This window comes from Amblyomma mixtum, chromosome 3, assembly GCF_055824585.1.
Source record: "Amblyomma mixtum isolate Tamu chromosome 3, ASM5582458v1, whole genome shotgun sequence".
NCBI classification, from domain to species: Eukaryota; Metazoa; Arthropoda; class Arachnida; order Ixodida; family Ixodidae; genus Amblyomma; species Amblyomma mixtum.
In genome coordinates this window covers 416,003,432-416,021,717 of record NC_143014.1, presented here as the reverse complement: position 1 = coordinate 416,021,717, position 18,286 = coordinate 416,003,432, and the positions used below count along the sequence as shown (strand labels likewise).

At 42.2% G+C, this 18,286-nt stretch overlaps 2 protein-coding genes across 2 annotated transcripts; both read right to left on the bottom strand.

The window, feature by feature from the left end:
• Positions 1-244: 244 nt before the first annotated feature.
• LOC149357747 (serine/threonine-protein kinase PLK1-like) lies at positions 245-12,442 on the bottom strand. Its single transcript, XM_089584891.1, has 8 exons — positions 12,374-12,442; positions 10,458-10,523; positions 9,159-9,412; positions 6,674-6,753; positions 4,759-4,824; positions 3,460-3,658; positions 1,484-1,683; positions 245-473 (listed from the first exon to the last, which is right to left on the bottom strand). The coding sequence occupies exons 3-7, from the start codon at positions 9,398-9,400 to the stop codon at positions 1,587-1,589; spliced, it is 684 nt and encodes a 227-aa protein (XP_089441017.1). The 5' UTR covers positions 9,401-9,412; positions 10,458-10,523; positions 12,374-12,442; the 3' UTR covers positions 245-473; positions 1,484-1,586.
• Positions 12,443-12,762: 320 nt separating this feature from the next.
• Positions 12,763-18,141, bottom strand: LOC149357746 (serine/threonine-protein kinase PLK1-like). Its single transcript, XM_089584896.1, has 4 exons — positions 18,073-18,141; positions 16,158-16,223; positions 14,859-15,112; positions 12,763-12,921 (listed from the first exon to the last, which is right to left on the bottom strand). Exons 3-4 carry the CDS (start codon positions 15,098-15,100, stop codon positions 12,876-12,878), a joined length of 288 nt encoding a protein of 95 aa, XP_089441022.1. The 5' UTR covers positions 15,101-15,112; positions 16,158-16,223; positions 18,073-18,141; the 3' UTR covers positions 12,763-12,875.
• Between the last annotated feature and the right edge of the window lie 145 nt (positions 18,142-18,286).

Here is an 18,286-nt window from a genome sequence, read left to right as displayed (position 1 = left end):
CCTCCGGAACGTGTACCCTCGCATTATAGTGTCGACATAGATCCCCGAGTGCATAGGGTTCCATAAACTATCTAGCTGCTTCTTTGTGTTTTAACACGGTAGCGATGGGAGCTCGTGTCACTACAAGAATGAGCCAGATATTCCTCAAGTAGGGATAACAAAAAGCGAAATCTGCATGTGAGAGCCTTCTGTCAGTTACCCCACGGCCTTGTCATCGACTGCGAAGGATATGAAACGATCTTCGGAAGATCTGAACTAAATGGATTTATTTATTTATTAACACAGCAAGCCAGCATACTGGCCTATGCAGGACAGACGTTGCGATACAATGCAAAAGTAAAATCAAAGGAGCAAAGCAAAACACAGAAGAACAAGAAAAACAGCGACAGCCGTCAGTGCTCCTGGTAGTATAAAAAGCATCAACAATGGTAGTATCATCAGGCAGGATGTTGGAAGTTGGGAAGGCAGGAGCCCTGTAAGAATAAGAACAATGCAACGAACAGCTCAGTATTCCTACTGCGATCGTCAAAATTCAGGTTTTGGTGCAGGACTATGACTCTGCCTTCGCTAACAATAAAACAAAGAGTGTCTCCCGCCGAAATTGCATGTGTGCAGATATTGCATAGCTATTGCCACCATCTATCTTCTCTATCGGACAACAACAAGACGCTGCTCGTTTTTGCACTGCCTTGTTTTCCCGGTTACGCGCACATTCAGTTTTTCTACTTTCACTGTTTGAATAGTAATGGCCACAATATCGAGCCATTCAATTGTGATGGGTGATCCACCCTTATTTTCGCTAGACTCAGGTTGCTGAGTTTTCGGAATTTTTTGTTTCTCTACGTGTGTCAGCCTGGCTCGTACGTGATAGCACGTAGTACTAGCGAGATTATGAGCTGCTGTATGTATTCTTTTCACTTGAATCCATACAGCTTCATATTAGAATATCTTTCAAGGAAATGAAGCCATAAATTAATACATTGCATGAAGGTAGAGCACTAAGTCGCCTTCCAATTTCCACTCAGGTGCTATAGTGGGAATGGGTGCGTCGAGGCCAGACTGCAACATGATCATCGAAGCTCCAAGATGCTCATGCCGTAGCCTGGAATAGCCTACAGGAGTGATCCCGTGTTTGTATTTATTCAACATTGACTTTTTCTTCTCATTCTTTATAGTTTGCTCTATATTGTTTCTCATACGATGAGTTAAATATTTAATCCAAGAGTTTTAATATATTTCTATGCTGCTCCGCATACACCTCCTGCACTGACATTGCTTTTTTCCTCTGGCAGTGAAAGTTCTCTATAACCCTTCAAGAAATAATTGTTGCTTGAGTTAATCTTGGAAACAGGGCTCCAGAATGTACCTACCCTCTGTTAAGCACTAAAGCACCCTAATATTTAGTACTTCTACTTTTACGGAAGCAGTGACTCAATCTAGCGTAAACTATCCCTGCAATGAGCATGCACATTGAAATACGTACTGGATGCAATAGAACCATCCTCCAGGGAGGCCTCGGTGCTAGGTAACTTTTTGGCTCTGTTCTAAGGATGCTCCGGATGAGGGCATGTGCTTTGGATCTCATCCTAGGGGGGTGCGCTGTATCTCTTTCCCTTGATGGGGGAATATGTTTCCTCCACAGTGGAACCCGCGAAAAGAGGGTGTCCCACAAGCAATGTGTACCTGCAGAGGAAAGTACTGCAGTGACCAGTGACGGCCCTCCCTTTCATTTGCAATGCCCATGTACACTGCACGTCATTCTTTGGGGGCAAGCACATCTGTGATAGCCAGGAAAACAAGTAAATATAAACACTCAACGCAAGCATTATACGTGCAAAATGCAGTGTATAAAAAAAAAGAACTTATGACGTTAGAAATATGAAGACTGTCTCGCGAGCGACCCTAGGCGCGTGGCCATTGTTGTTTTTTTTACTGTGCAAAGACACCCAGTAGAATATCTGTTAGCAGAATGAGGCAGTTGCTCTGCTCATCCCCTGCGAAGTAAATCTCTTTAGAGACCGCTTTCAATCACCCTACCGTCCAGTCTTCCCGTTCCGGCTTTGCATCTCCGTTACACCACTCCTAGTGAGATACTTCGGCACGAGGCCGCTAGCAAAAAATAATGCCTAAGACTGCCACTCATCTGAGTGCGAATTGAATGTTTTCTCCAGTCTCCAGTCGCAGCCTGAACGGAGCTCTGTCACTCGCATGCGCAAGGAGCTGACACTTTTAGAGGCGGAAAGGGCCTGATATTGTTCTGTTCCCGTCGGCAATTGCGCGGAAAACGCGCGAAGAGCTGTCAGCATGCAGTCTGAGTCATCCGTATCTGCTCCACGCCATCCTCATCTTCCTTGGGGCTGTGCCACGTGACTCAAAGCTTAGGCTGGCCGTGCGGCCCGTGAGAGGCCATAGTTGTCTTAGCTCCGCTGCAAACACATACAGTCGTTATTTGGCCGCTAGGCTCCACTGGTCTACTTTCGCATTGAGTTGCAGAGGTATATCTTGTGCTGAGATGTGGAGATTAGTGCAGTGTTTCTAATGCAGGTTTCCATTTAATTAACACATTTGGTTTGGGTTATTGGGGTTTAACGTCCCAAAGCAACTCAGGCTATGAGGGACGCCGTAGTGAAGGGCTCTGGAAATTTCGACCACCTGGGGGTTCTTTAACATGCACTGACATTGCACAGTACAGTCCTCTAGAATTTCGGTTCCATCGAAATTCAGCCGCAGCGGCTGGGATCGAACTCGCCTCTTTCGGTCTAGCAGCCGAGCGCTGTAACCACTAAGCCACCGCGACAAGCGTAATTAACACATTTGCACTCATTAACTTCGCCTTCCCTTCACTGGTGTGAGTGCGCAAGTACACAACAAACTAGCTTTGCATTCAGCTTGCTTTGGCTTTAAAATCCAAGCTATGTGAGCAACACACTCTATCACCGTTCATTATCCTACGAAGTCCGTCCAAAATTTTTTTCATTTCGTAGACGCTACAGTTTACCTATCTGTGAGATGTTTACATTCTTCGCAAGATATCCAGTTTAGTAAAGCTCCTTGTTTCAGGATCACATGTAAGCTTTAATAGAGCCTTGTGTCCTCATTAGCATTTCTTCGGCTAAAGTAGCACTGTTTCTTTTGTGAACGTGCTGAAAATGTGAAAGAATATTGTGAGAAACTTTTGCCGAATGGTTAAGTATGCTCCCGAAATTTCGTGTGATAGTGCCTTTGACAACCCAGAAGAACTGTTCAAAAATATCTAATGATAATGCTCCAACTCTCTCCATGCCCGACACAGTGTGAAAGTACGTAAGACATGCGCTGAGGCTTCTACAATGCAATCGAACTTGCGCAAACGGACAATTAAAAATTATCTACGGAAATGAATCTAGTTCGAAATTTTTCTCTGAAAGTACTGTGCAGTATTACGAAGTAGTGGGGAGGCCTGGTTATACAGAAACTTACAGGATGCATCCGACTGACCAGACGTCAACCTCGAAGTAGTGCTCCTTTATCGACAGGACCTCCGGGGCGATGTAGTTTGGCGTTCCGCAGAGGGTCTTCTTTCGCTCGCCCTCAAAGTTGATGCGGACGTCAAGAAGGTTCCGAACTTGAGGTCTCTGTGGATGACACGCTGTCCCAGATATCGGCAGGCAAGGAGAAGCTGGCGGAGGAAGTATCTCGCCTCAGCCTCTGTTGCCTTGTTCCGGCGCCTATACATTTTCAAAAGCAACTGAAAAAAGAATACTGCAAAACAGTCTAACTAGCCCAGCGAAGCCCTGCAGTTTCGACATTTGGGTCTGAATGACTGCTCACTGCAACACCCGAGCTCACGAGTTAGTCCATAGTAGTGAAATAAGCAGTCGAATTTTCAACGCGACAGCATTAAAGGATCAGTCTACTGAATTTTATCGGCCATATTTTCCCTGCGGCAACCGATAGCTCTTTACTCAAATTACTGTTTAGCCAGGTGTGGTGCCAAGAAGTGCGGTAGAACATTTGAAAATAGAACTTACTTATGTGGGAACACTTTTGCATGAGATGGTAGTCTCATTTCGCAACAATGAAAATACAAACGTCATAGCAATTTATAAAGTGCAATTTTCAAGTGCTGAGGTGATTAAAAGCAGTTGCCACTGAAAGGATAGTGGATACATAGGTCACAATTAGTTAAAGTAACCCCCTGTTAGTTAAAGTAACCAAACTGAGAAGAGTGCGTTTTAGGGGAGCTAAATACAGTTGGAGTGCATTGCGGGAAAGCGAACCACAGGGGACGAACGAGTGCGTCCCCACAGGTTAGGAATGCTTGTGATTCCTACCCATAACATTAAAAATGACACAAAAAAAAGTTAATTTAATACTTAACGGAAACACGTATGGCCAATCACTGTTTCAGTATCACGGTTCGAAATAAGGGAAACCTTGCAGATAGAGGTCTGCTTTCAACATGATGTTCTTCATAAAAAGGTTCAATCTTTCAAAGGACTGTTAAATAAGTTAAGGTGCCTACATGGAGCCAATGCTTTGTAATCAAATTACATCATTCCTGCATTGATCTATGTTTTCTATCATTCCAACTGATTACACCATTGTTCAATCTGGTTTTAGAAGCTGCTGCACTTATGCATGCATACCTTATGTGCAAACGCATGCTTTTGCTATTGACCCAACAGTTGTTTGCTGGTGTTTCCTGTGAAGTTTCATAATGAAATAAAATGAATGAGCATTTCTCGTGCTTCTCTGGAAATGAACTTGTGACCTCACCTGGAGAACTTCCTGTGTCAACGACACGAAGATGTCCAGTCCAAGCACCCACGCGACGAAAGCACTCTAGATGGAAATATGGAGAAGGAAATATGAATATGGAATACGAAAAAATGGAAGTTCTCAAATATCAATTCATCCAAATGATTTTCAACCATGCAACAGACACATTGTATTCGCACTTGAAATTCAAAATATTAGTCCACCCCACATGAAAGTTCGGTCATTAAAGAATGTAGTGGAAATGGAGGACACATCCAGCTGCAATCCATTATATCTGTCAAAATATCATATTATGCACAAAAGTGGTGCTTACCTAGAATATTCATTAAAGAATGCTGTATCAGGGCATTTATGCACCCAAAACAAAAATTTACTCACATATTTTGAGCTCCGAACACACCTACCCAAAATTAAGTACACCATTAAATGTTTTCGCGTTACAATAGACGGCAGTTTTGACTCCAGGCCACATGCTGATAACAAGCCCCTAAGGTGGTACTAGCAGGCTACGGTCTAACAGCTGAAGGCGTTTTTATCTTCCTGTATTAAAAATCATTCGCTTCTCTCTTTTTCAATCTCATATCGCATACCATTGCAAACCATGGCTTTGTACATTTCAAACCTATTTGGACCGAACTCTTAGCGCTGTGAATAATGCCCTTTTCACGTCTATTGCATTCCAGCAGTGATTTATTCTTCAGAGTGAAAATACTTCTCTTCACGTAATCCTCTTAACTGATTGTCTCCATTTCAAATGATAAGGCAATAATATGTAATAATCACTCATTATGGTTAGGCGTGCTTGTGATTCCTACCGATAACATTAAAAATGACGCTAAAAAAATGTTAATTTACCGGTTACTAGAAACACGTATGGCCAATAATTGTTTCAGTATCATGGTACAAAATAAGGAAAACATTGCCAATATAAGTCTGCTTTCAACATTGTGTTCTCCATAAAAAGGTTCCATCTTTCAAAGGTCAGTTAAAAAAGTTGAGGTGCCTACATGGAGCCAATGCTTTGTAATCAAATTATATCATTCCTGCATTGACGTACGGTTTCTATATCTCCAACTGATTACACCATTGTTCAATCCTGTTTTGGAACCTACTGCACTTATGCACGCATACCTTATGTGCCAGCACATGCTTTCGCTATTGACCCAACAATTGTTTGCTGGTGTTTTCTGTGCAGTCACAGTTGACACACAGTTTCCTGTGTATCAGATGTCAGTTATTCACATTTTACGATTGCATAGAAATAGATGCCAGAGGAAAACTCAGAATACGCAATATCACAAACACCCGCCCATGTGACACAACATAAACACTGCATGAGGAAACAAAATGACCCCGTCCTGCGACTGTTGCGCCACGGTACTGTTCCAGCGTCTAATGCACATCTTTAATTAAAGCAGCCGATTTCCTTGTGCACTTGTTATATTAACCCAAGTGTTTTCGAGCTCACTAATTACATGAAACACTGCAGGAACCAACACCAACAAAAAAAAAATTCCCATGTAATTTCTCAGTACGTAAAAAAGGAGAGGGAAGCCTAACTTTGTCTATCAGGAGGAACATTTTCCCGTGCTCTGTGAAATCAAGAGAGCCAAGCAAGCATTTTGAGAACAGAATATATGAATTTCTTCCTATTCCAATGCGACAAAAAAAAAAGGCATTGAAATACTAAAGTAGAAAAATTCTTATAGTCGTTAGTTTTTGTTTGCTTGGTTCTAAAATCTCTGCACCGATCTGGCATATGAACTGCGAAGGAATATTGCTCTGCATCCGAAGCTGGACTAAAACCGGAAGTCGTGAAAACGAACCTTGCACTCAGAAATTCCAGCTCGACACCCAGCGCGGTACCTCCCTTCTTTCTTTCTATGCGTCCAAAACAACTTGTTCGACTCACTCTGACAGGCCTTCTGCATCCTCCATGTATGCATGTGCCTGACCTTCGTCTGTACGAGATGCAGGTATTCTACACGAGACCTGCAAAAATCAGCACACACGACAAAGAATCCTCTTGAAGCAGCACATATATCCCATGGCTGCATATCTACCCTGCAACACACACACATCAAAAGTCTCTTATAATGGTGCAAAAATAGGGTGTGGATTTAGGCCTGTGAATTCCTCATGCTTGCACTCTGGGTAATCCAGTGTAAGTGAGGCCTATTATTAAAATGAGCTTCAGGATCTGGAATAACAAACGTTAGAATATTACTAAATTATTCACACCCTCTCATTGCCAAACCATCATTTGACAATTTCACTAGCACGTATTCAACGCTTTTACTAGCACGTACATCAGGACGATGTAAGGTGCATTTCTGATCTTGGTTCTCTGACCGATGTCCAAAGTCTACGTCATCCCCACTAGGAGCTCCCTGTGTCAGAAGCACGTGTTGTGCTCAACCCAGGTGCCGGCAGGTTGCTCTTCCCGGTCCTGGCACTGCGCTGAGTTAGTTAAAGGTCGATTAACCCACCAACAGCGGAGATGGAATGCAGAGGGGGGTGCAAATAGTGGATTGAAAGTACTTTTATGCTACAGCAAGTCAAGGACAGCCCAGTACAATTTCTCTTGAAGGAGCAGAAACCTGTAAGCGGCTTAGTGATGCTGCTGAGTGTGATAGTATTTTGTGCAGACTATGTGCAGCGAATGAAGTGGAATGACTTTTTCACACATCTGGAATAGCGCCTCTTAATTAGTTTTTTTTTATTGGCCAAACAAAACAGCTCTGAGTGCCAAAGCAACTTAACCACCAGCACTGAAAATGCCGGCAAGGAAATTACCATAAGAGAGGTCGTATTTTATTTCTTGGGAAATCTTACAAAGATCAAATTTAGGTGAGCATTATTTGTCGTAATTTTTTGCAAGTAAAGCTGTGCAGCAGACGCCTTCTTGAGCTCTCTTTCTCTACGAATTCATGAAAATTCTTAATAGATTGAACAGAAGCCCTCTTTTCTGTAAGTGGAACCTACGACTCAGGCGACCTTATCTAAATACATGAAAACAGTAAAACAGTGTTGCTAAACCATTGAAAAGGCGAACGGACGGTGACAAGTTCAGTGGAAAAGGTGAACTTGAGCCACAGCCACGACTTGCACATTGTCAGTTATCCAGGAGCTTCAAAAGAGCTGTGCTTTCCATGCGGACAAAGTCTCTGCGTCAGGCAACCTTGCACAGAACCAGTCTTCTACCGGTGCCCTTGTCACTCTTAAATTTTTTCAATTTGGGCACAGGCCCGTTGGACACTTTGATGCAATGGGAGCATGAACACTACATGCAGTGTCAGCCGTCACGATGGATGCCGGTGGCCTCTGCTCAGGGTCCAGCAGGTGGGCAAATGGGAGTGGAGAGGCTATTGAAAATATTCGAGAAACGGACCAGGGCCGTCCTGAATTCGCAGTAACATTATACTGCTTAGAAATCACAGCTTCCAAAATATTACAAGAAACTGCAAAAAAGTTACAAGAATACGAGTAGGCAGAACCAGTTTTTTTGAACATTGAGCTTAAAACTTAAAGTAATCCAGGTACGTATTTGGAAATGACTCCAAAGTGACAGCCAAAAGCCAACCTAAAAGCATTTCGGCTTTTAGGTTGGCTCTAGAATTTCGGCTCCATCGAAATTCAGCCGCTGCGGCTGGGATCGAACTCGCCTCTTTAGGGCTAGCAGCCGAGCGCTGTAACCACTAAGCCACCGTGACAAGCGTAATTAACACATTTGCACTCATTAACTTCGCCTTCCCTTAACTGGTGTGAGTGTGCAAGTACACAACAAACTAGCTTTGCATTCAGCTTGCTTTGGCTTTAAAATCCGAGCTATGTGAGCAACGCACTCTATCACCGTTCATTATCCTACGAAGTCCGTACTAAATTTTTTTCATTTCGTAGTCACTACAGTTTACCTATCTGTGAGATGTTTACATTCTTCGCAAGATATCCAGTTTAGTAAAGCTCTTTGTTTCAGGATCACTTGTAAGCTTTAATAGATCCTTGTGTACTCATTAGCATTTCTTCGGCTAAAGTAGCGCTGTTTCTTTTGTGAACGTGCTGAAAATGTGAAAGAATATTGTGAGAAACTTTTGTCGAATGGTTAAGTATGCTCCCGAAATTTCGTGTGATAGTGCCTTTGACAACCCAGAAGAACTGTTCAAAAATATCTAATGATAGCGCTCTAACTCTCTCCATGTCCGACACAGTGTGAAAGTACGTAAGACACACGCTGAGGCTTCTAAAATGCAATCAAACTTGCGCAAACGGTCAATGAAAAATTATCTACGGAAATGAATCCAGTTCGAAAATTTTCTCTCAAAATTTTAGTCTGCCTTTCACCAGTACTGCGCAGTATTACGAAGTAGTGGGGAGGCCTGGTTATGCAGAAAGCTTACAGGATGCATCCGATTGACCAGACGTCAACCTCGAAGCAGTGCCCCTTCGTCGACAGGACCTCCAGGGCGCTGTAGTTTGGCGTTCTGATGAAGGTCCATCTTCTTGCGCTCGCCCTCAAAGTGGATGCGAACTTGAGGTCTCTGTGGATGACACGCTGTCCCAGATATCGGCAGGCAAGGAGAAGCTGGCGGAGGAAGTCTCTCGCCTCAGCCTCTGTTGCCTTGTTCCGGCGCCTATGCATTTCCAAAAGCGACTGAAAAAAAGAATACCGCAAAACAGTCTAACTAGCCCAGCGAAGCCCTGCAGTTTAGACATTTGGCGCTGAATGACTGCTCACTGCAACACCCGAGCTAACGAGTGAGTCCATAGTAGTCAAATAAGCAGTCGAATTTTTTCGCTGCACTGCACTGCAGCTACAACACACAAGTGCATGTGGTCTTTTTCAACGTGACAGCATTAAAGGGTCAGTCTACTGAATTTTATCTCAAACTACCGTTTAACCAGGTGTGGTGCCAAGAAGTGCGGTAGAACATTTTAAAATAGAATTTACTGATGTGGGAACACATATGCATGAGATGGTAGTCTCATTTCGCAACAATGAAAATACAAACGTCATAGCAATTTATAAAGTGCAATTTTCAAGTGCTGAGGTGATTAAAAGCAGTTGCCACTGAAAGGATATTGGATACATAGGTCACAATTAGTTAAAGTAACCCCCTGTTAGTTAAAGTAACCAAACTGAGAAGAGTGCGTTTTAGGGGAGCTAAATACAGTTGGAGTGCATTGCGGGAAAGCGAACCACAGGGGACGAACGAGTGCGTCCCCACAGGTTAGGAATGCTTGTGATTCCTACCCATAACATTAAAAATGACACAAAAAAAAGTTAATTTAATACTTAACGGAAACACGTATGGCCAATCACTGTTTCAGTATCACGGTTCAAAATAAGGGATACCTTGCAGATAAAAGTCTGCTTTCAACATGATGTTCTCCATAAAAAGGTTCAATCTTTCAAAGGACTGTTAAATAAGTTAAGGTGCCTACATGGAGCCGATGCTTTGTAATCAAATTATATCATTCCTGCATTGAACTATGTTTTCCATCATTCCAACTGATTACACCATTGTACAATCCGGTTTTAGAAGCTGCTGCACTTATGCATGCATACCTTATGTGCCAACGCATGCTTTTGCTATTGACCCAACAGTTGTTTGCTGGTGTTTCCTGTGAAGTTTCATGATGAAATAAAATGAATGAGCATTTCTGGTGCTTCTCTGGAAATGAACTTGCGACCTCACCTGGAGAACTTCCTGTGTCAACGACACGAAGATGTCCAGTCCAAGCACCCACGCGACGAAAGCACTCTAGATGGAAATATTGAGAAGGAAATATGAATATGGAATACGAAAAAATGGAAGTTCTCAAATATAAATTCATCCAAATGATTTTCAACCATGCAACAGACACATTGTATACGCACTTGAAATTCAAAATATTAGTCCACCCCACATGAAAGTTCGGTCATTAAAGAATGTAGTGGAAATGGAGGACACATCCAGCTGCAATCCATTATATCTGTCAAAATATCATATTATGCACAAAAGTGGTGCTTACCTAGAATATTCATTAAAGAATGCTGTATCAGGGCATTTATGCACCCAAAACAAAAATTTACTCACATATTTTGAGCTCCGAACACACCTACCCAAAATTAAGTACACCATTAAATGTTTTCGCGTTACAATAGACGGCAGTTTTGACTCCAGGCCACATGCTGATAACTTAAGCCCCTAAGGTGGTACTAGCAGGCTACGGTCTAACAGCTGAAGGCGTTTTTATCTTCCTGTATTAAAAATCATTCGCTTCTCTCTTTTTCAATCTCATATCGCATAACATTGCAAACCATGGCTTTGTACATTTCAAACCTATTTGGACCGAACTCTTCTTAGCGCTGTGAATAATGCCCTTTTCACGTCTATTGCATTCAAGCAGTGATTTATTCTTCAGAGTGAAAATACTTCTCTTCACGTAATCCTCTTAACTGATTGTCTCCATTTCAAATGATAAGGCAATAATATGTAATAATCACTCATTATGGTTAGGCGTGCTTGTGATTCCTACCGATAATATTAAAAATGACGCTAAAAAAATGTTATTTACCGGTTACTAGAAACACGTATGGCCAATAATTGTTTCAGTATCATGGTACAAAATAAGGAAAACATTGCCAATATAAGTCTGCTTTCAACATTGTGTTCTCCATAAAAAGGTTCCATCTTTCAAAGGTCAGTTAAAAAAGTTGAGGTGCCTACATGGAGCCAATGCTTTGTAATCAAATTATATCATTCCTGCATTGACGTACGGTTTCTATATCTCCAACTGATTACACCATTGTTCAATCCTGTTTTGGAACCTACTGCACTTATGCACGCATACCTTATGTGCCAGCACATGCTTTCGCTATTGACCCAACAATTGTTTGCTGGTGTTTTCTGTGCAGTCACAGTTGACACACAGTTTCCTGTGTATCAGATGTCAGTTATTCACATTTTACGATTGCATAGAAATAGATGCCAGAGGAAAACTCAGAATACGCAATATCACAAACACCCGCCCATGTGACACAACATAAACACTGCATGAGGAAACAAAATGACCCCGTCCTGCGAGTGTTGCGCCACGGTACTGTTCCAGCGTCTAATGCACATCTTTAATTAAAGCAGCCGATTTCCTTGTGCACTTGTTATATTAACCCAAGTGTTTTCGAGCTCACTAATTACATGAAACACTGCAGGAACCAACACCAACAAAAAAAAAATTCCCATGTAATTTCTCAGTACGTAAAAAAGGAGAGGGAAGCCTAACTTTGTCTATCAGGAGGAACATTTTCCCGTGCTCTGTGAAATCAAGAGAGCCAAGCAAGCATTTTGAGAACAGAATATATGAATTTTTCCTATTCCAATGCAACAAAAAAAAGGCATTGAAATACTAAAGTAGAAAAATTCTTATAGTCGTTAGTTTTTGTTTGCTTGGTTCTAAAATCTCTGCACTGATCTGGCATATGAACTGCGAAGGAATATTGCTCTGCATCCGAAGCTGGACTAAAACCGGAAGTCGTGAAAACGAACCTTGCACTCAGAAATTCCAGCTCGACACCCAGCGCGGTACCTCCCTTCTTTCTTTCTATGCGTCCAAAACAACTTGTTCGACTCACTCTGACAGGCCTTCTGCATCCTCCATGTATGCATGTGCCTGACCTTCGTCTGTACGAGATGCAGGTATTCTACACGAGACCTGCAAAAATCAGCACACACGACAAAGAATCCTCTTGAAGCAGCACATACATCCCATGGCTGCATATCTACCCTGCAACACACACACATCAAAAGTCTCTTATAATGGTGCAAAAATAGGGTGTGGATTTAGGCCTGTGAATTCCTTATGCTTGCACTCTGGGTAATCCAGTGTAAGTGAGGCCTATTATTAAAATGAGCTTCAGGATCTGGAATAACAAACGTTAGAATTTTACTAAATTATTCACACCCTCTCATTGCCAAACCATCATTTGACAATTTCACTAGCACGTATTCAACGCTTTTACTAGCACGTACATCAGGACGATGTAAGGTGCATTTCTGATCTTGGTTCTCTGACCGATGTCCAAAGTCTACGTCATCCCCACTAGGAGCTCCCTGTGTCAGAAGCACGTGTTGTGCTCAACCCAGGTGCCGGCAGGTTGCTCTTCCCGGTCCTGGCACTGCGCTGAGTTAGTTAAAGGTCGATTAACGCACCAACAGCGGAGATGGAATGCAGAGGGGGGTGCAAATAGTGGATTGAAAGTACTTTTATGCTACAGCAAGTCAAGGACAGCCCAGTACAATTTCTCTTGAAGGAGCAGAAACCTGTAAGCAGCTTAGTGATGCTGATGAGTGTGATAGTATTTTGAGCAGACTATGTGCAGCGAATGAAGTGGAATGACTTTTTCACACATCTGGAATAGCGCCTCTTAATTAGTTTTTTTTTATTGGCCAAACAAAACAGCTCTGAGTGCCAAAGCAACTTAACCACCAGCACTGAAAATGCCGGCAAGGAAATTACCATAAGAGAGGTCGTATTTTATTTCTTGGGAAATCTTACAAAGATCAAATTTAGGTGAGCATTATTTGTCGTAATTTTTTGCAAGTAAAGCTGTGCAGCAGACGCCTTCTTGAGCTCTCTTTCTCTACGAATTCATGAAAATTCTTAATAGATTGAACAGAAGCCCTCTTTTCTGTAAGTGGAACCTACGACTCAGGCGACCTTATCTAAATACATGAAAACAGTAAAACAGTGTTGCTAAACCATTGAAAAGGCGAACGGACGGTGACAAGTTCAGTGGAAAAGGTGAACTTGAGCCACAGCCACGACTTGCACATTGTCAGTTATCCAGGAGCTTCAAAAGAGCTGTGCTTTCCATGCGGACAAAGTCTCTGCGTCAGGCAACCTTGCACAGAACCAGTCTTCTACCGGTGCCCTTGTCACTCTTAAATTTTTTCAATTTGGGCACAGGCCCGTTGGACACTTTGATGCAATGGGAGCATGAACACTACATGCAGTGTCAGCCGTCACGATGGATGCCGGTGGCCTCTGCTCAGGGTCCAGCAGGTGGGCAAATGGGAGTGGAGAGGCTATTGAAAATATTCGAGAAACGGACCAGGGCCGTCCTGAATTCGCAGTAACATTATACTGCTTAGAAATCACAGCTTCCAAAATATTACAAGAAACTGCAAAAAAGTTACAAGAATACGAGTAGGCAGAACCAGTTTTTTTGAACATTGAGCTTAAAACTTAAAGTAATCCAGGTACGTATTTGGAAATGACTCCAAAGTGACAGCCAAAAGCCAACCTAAAAGCATTTCGGCTTTTAGGTTGGCTCTAGAATTTCGGCTCCATCGAAATTCAGCCGCTGCGGCTGGGATCGAACTCGCCTCTTTAGGGCTAGCAGCCGAGCGCTGTAACCACTAAGTCACCGTGACAAGCGTAATTAACACATTTGCACTCATTAACTTCGCCTTCCCTTAACTGGTGTGAGTGTGCAAGTACACAACAAACTAGCTTTGCATTCAGCTTGCTTTGGCTTTAAAATCCGAGCTATGTGAGCAACGCACTCTATCACCGTTCATTATCCTACGAAGTCCGTACTAAATTTTTTTCATTTCGTAGTCACTACAGTTTACCTATCTGTGAGATGTTTACATTCTTCGCAAGATATCCAGTTTAGTAAAGCTCTTTGTTTCAGGATCACTTGTAAGCTTTAATAGATCCTTGTGTACTCATTAGCATTTCTTCGGCTAAAGTAGCGCTGTTTCTTTTGTGAACGTGCTGAAAATGTGAAAGAATATTGTGAGAAACTTTTGTCGAATGGTTAAGTATGCTCCCGAAATTTCGTGTGATAGTGCCTTTGACAACCCAGAAGAACTGTTCAAAAATATCTAATGATAGCGCTCTAACTCTCTCCATGTCCGACACAGTGTGAAAGTACGTAAGACACACGCTGAGGCTTCTAAAATGCAATCAAACTTGCGCAAACGGTCAATGAAAAATTATCTACGGAAATGAATCCAGTTCGAAAATTTTCTCTCAAAATTTTAGTCTGCCTTTCACCAGTACTGCGCAGTATTACGAAGTAGTGGGGAGGCTTGGTTATGCAGAAAGCTTACAGGATGCATCCGATTGACCAGACGTCAACCTCGAAGCAGTGCCCCTTCGTCGACAGGACCTCCAGGGCGCTGTAGTTTGGCGTTCTGATGAAGGTCCATCTTCTTGCGCTCGCCCTCAAAGTGGATGCGAACTTGAGGTCTCTGTGGATGACACGCTGTCCCAGATATCGGCAGGCAAGGAGAAGCTGGCGGAGGAAGTCTCTCGCCTCAGCCTCTGTTGCCTTGTTCCGGCGCCTATGCATTTCCAAAAGCGACTGAAAAAAAGAATACCGCAAAACAGTCTAACTAGCCCAGCGAAGCCCTGCAGTTTAGACATTTGGCGCTGAATGACTGCTCACTGCAACACCCGAGCTAACGAGTGAGTCCATAGTAGTCAAATAAGCAGTCGAATTTTTTCGCTGCACTGCACTGCAGCTACAACACACAAGTGCATGTGGTCTTTTTCAACGTGACAGCATTAAAGGGTCAGTCTACTGAATTTTATCTCAAACTACCGTTTAACCAGGTGTGGTGCCAAGAAGTGCGGTAGAACATTTTAAAATAGAATTTACTGATGTGGGAACACATATGCATGAGATGGTAGTCTCATTTCGCAACAATGAAAATACAAACGTCATAGCAATTTATAAAGTGCAATTTTCAAGTGCTGAGGTGATTAAAAGCAGTTGCCACTGAAAGGATATTGGATACATAGGTCACAATTAGTTAAAGTAACCCCCTGTTAGTTAAAGTAACCAAACTGAGAAGAGTGCGTTTTAGGGGAGCTAAATACAGTTGGAGTGCATTGCGGGAAAGCGAACCACAGGGGACGAACGAGTGCGTCCCCACAGGTTAGGAATGCTTGTGATTCCTACCCATAACATTAAAAATGACACAAAAAAAAGTTAAGTTAATACTTAACGGAAACACGTATGGCCAATCACTGTTTCAGTATCACGGTTCAAAATAAGGGATACCTTGCAGATAAAAGTCTGCTTTCAACATGATGTTCTCCATAAAAAGGTTCAATCTTTCAAAGGACTGTTAAATAAGTTAAGGTGCCTACATGGAGCCGATGCTTTGTAATCAAATTATATCATTCCTGCATTGAACTATGTTTTCCATCATTCCAACTGATTACACCATTGTACAATCCGGTTTTAGAAGCTGCTGCACTTATGCATGCATACCTTATGTGCCAACGCATGCTTTTGCTATTGACCCAACAGTTGTTTGCTGGTGTTTCCTGTGAAGTTTCATGATGAAATAAAATGAATGAGCATTTCGGGTGCTTCTCTGGAAATGAACTTGCGACCTCACCTGGAGAACTTCCTGTGTCAACGACACGAAGATGTCCAGTCCAAGCACCCACGCGACGAAAGCACTCTAGATGGAAATATTGAGAAGGAAATATGAATATGGAATACGAAAAAATGGAAGTTCTCAAATATAAATTCATCCAAATGATTTTCAACCATGCAACAGACACATTGTATACGCACTTGAAATTCAAAATATTAGTCCACCCCACATGAAAGTTCGGTCATTAAAGAATGTAGTGGAAATGGAGGACACATCCAGCTGCAATCCATTATATCTGTCAAAATATCATATTATGCACAAAAGTGGTGCTTACCTAGAATATTCATTAAAGAATGCTGTATCAGGGCATTTATGCACCCAAAACAAAAATTTACTCACATATTTTGAGCTCCGAACACACCTACCCAAAATTAAGTACACCATTAAATGTTTTCGCGTTACAATAGACGGCAGTTTTGACTCCAGGCCACATGCTGATAACTTAAGCCCCTAAGGTGGTACTAGCAGGCTACGGTCTAACAGCTGAAGGCGTTTTTATCTTCCTGTATTAAAAATCATTCGCTTCTCTCTTTTTCAATCTCATATCGCATAACATTGCAAACCATGGCTTTGTACATTTCAAACCTATTTGGACCGAACTCTTCTTAGCGCTGTGAATAATGCCCTTTTCACGTCTATTGCATTCAAGCAGTGATTTATTCTTCAGAGTGAAAATACTTCTCTTCACGTAATCCTCTTAACTGATTGTCTCCATTTCAAATGATAAGGCAATAATATGTAATAATCACTCATTATGGTTAGGCGTGCTTGTGATTCCTACCGATAACATTAAAAATGACGCTAAAAAAATGTTAATTTACCGGTTACTAGAAACACGTATGGCCAATAATTGTTTCAGTATCATGGTACAAAATAAGGAAAACATTGCCAATATAAGTCTGCTTTCAACATTGTGTTCTCCATAAAAAGGTTCCATCTTTCAAAGGTCAGTTAAAAAAGTTGAGGTGCCTACATGGAGCCAATGCTTTGTAATCAAATTATATCATTCCTGCATTGACGTACGGTTTCTATATCTCCAACTGATTACACCATTGTTCAATCCTGTTTTGGAACCTACTGCACTTATGCACGCATACCTTATGTGCCAGCACATGCTTTCGCTATTGACCCAACAATTGTTTGCTGGTGTTTTCTGTGCAGTCACAGTTGACACAGTTTCCTGTGTATCAGATGTCAGTTATTCACATTTTACGATTGCATAGAAATAGATGCCAGAGGAAAACTCAGAATACGCAATATCACAAACACCCGCCCATGTGACACAACATAAACACTGCATGAGGAAACAAAATGACCCCGTCCTGCGAGTGTTGCGCCACGGTACTGTTCCAGCGTCTAATGCACATCTTTAATTAAAGCAGCCGATTTCCTTGTGCACTTGTTATATTAACCCAAGTGTTTTCGAGCTCACTAATTACATGAAACACTGCAGGAACCAACACCAACAAAAAAAAAATTCCCATGTAATTTCTCAGTACGTAAAAAAGGAGAGGGAAGCCTAACTTTGTCTATCAGGAGGAACATTTTCCCGTGCTCTGTGAAATCAAGAGAGCCAAGCAAGCATTTTGAGAACAGAATATATGAATTTTTCCTATTCCAATGCAACAAAAAAAAGGCATTGAAATACTAAAGTAGAAAAATTCTTATAGTCGTTAGTTTTTGTTTGCTTGGTTCTAAAATCTCTGCACCGATCTGGCATATGAACTGCGAAGGAATATTGCTCTGCATCCGAAGCTGGACTAAAACCGGAAGTCGTGAAAACGAACCTTGCACTCAGAAATTCCAGCTCGACACCCAGCGCGGTACCTCCCTTCTTTCTTTCTATGCGTCCAAAACAACTTGTTCGACTCACTCTGACAGGCCTTCTGCATCCTCCATGTATGCATGTGCCTGACCTTCGTCTGTACGAGATGCAGGTATTCTACACGAGACCTGCAAAAATCAGCACACACGACAAAGAATCCTCTTGAAGCAGCACATACATCCCATGGCTGCATATCTACCCTGCAACACACACACATCAAAAGTCTCTTATAATGGTGCAAAAATAGGGTGTGGATTTAGGC

What these genes read in the sequence shown, in the direction of transcription:
- LOC149357746 (XM_089584896.1), bottom strand. Translation starts at nt 15,100, where the DNA reads ATGCATAGGCGCCGGAACAAGGCAACAGAGGCTGAGGCGAGAGACTTC. An exon ending in TGGTCAATCGGATGCATCCT is followed by an intron (nt 12,922 to 14,858) that starts GTAAGCTTTCTG and finishes TAACTAACTCAG; the next exon opens with CGCAGTGCCAGGACCGGGAA.
- LOC149357747 (XM_089584891.1), bottom strand. Translation starts at nt 9,400, where the DNA reads ATGCATAGGCGCCGGAACAAGGCAACAGAGGCTGAGGCGAGAGACTTC. An exon ending in GATGCAGAAGGCCTGTCAGA is followed by an intron (nt 4,825 to 6,673) that starts GTGAGTCGAACA and finishes ATTTCCATCTAG; the next exon opens with AGTGCTTTCGTCGCGTGGGT. An exon ending in TGACACAGGAAGTTCTCCAG is followed by an intron (nt 3,659 to 4,758) that starts GTGAGGTCACAA and finishes TTCCTCCGCCAG; the next exon opens with CTTCTCCTTGCCTGCCGATA.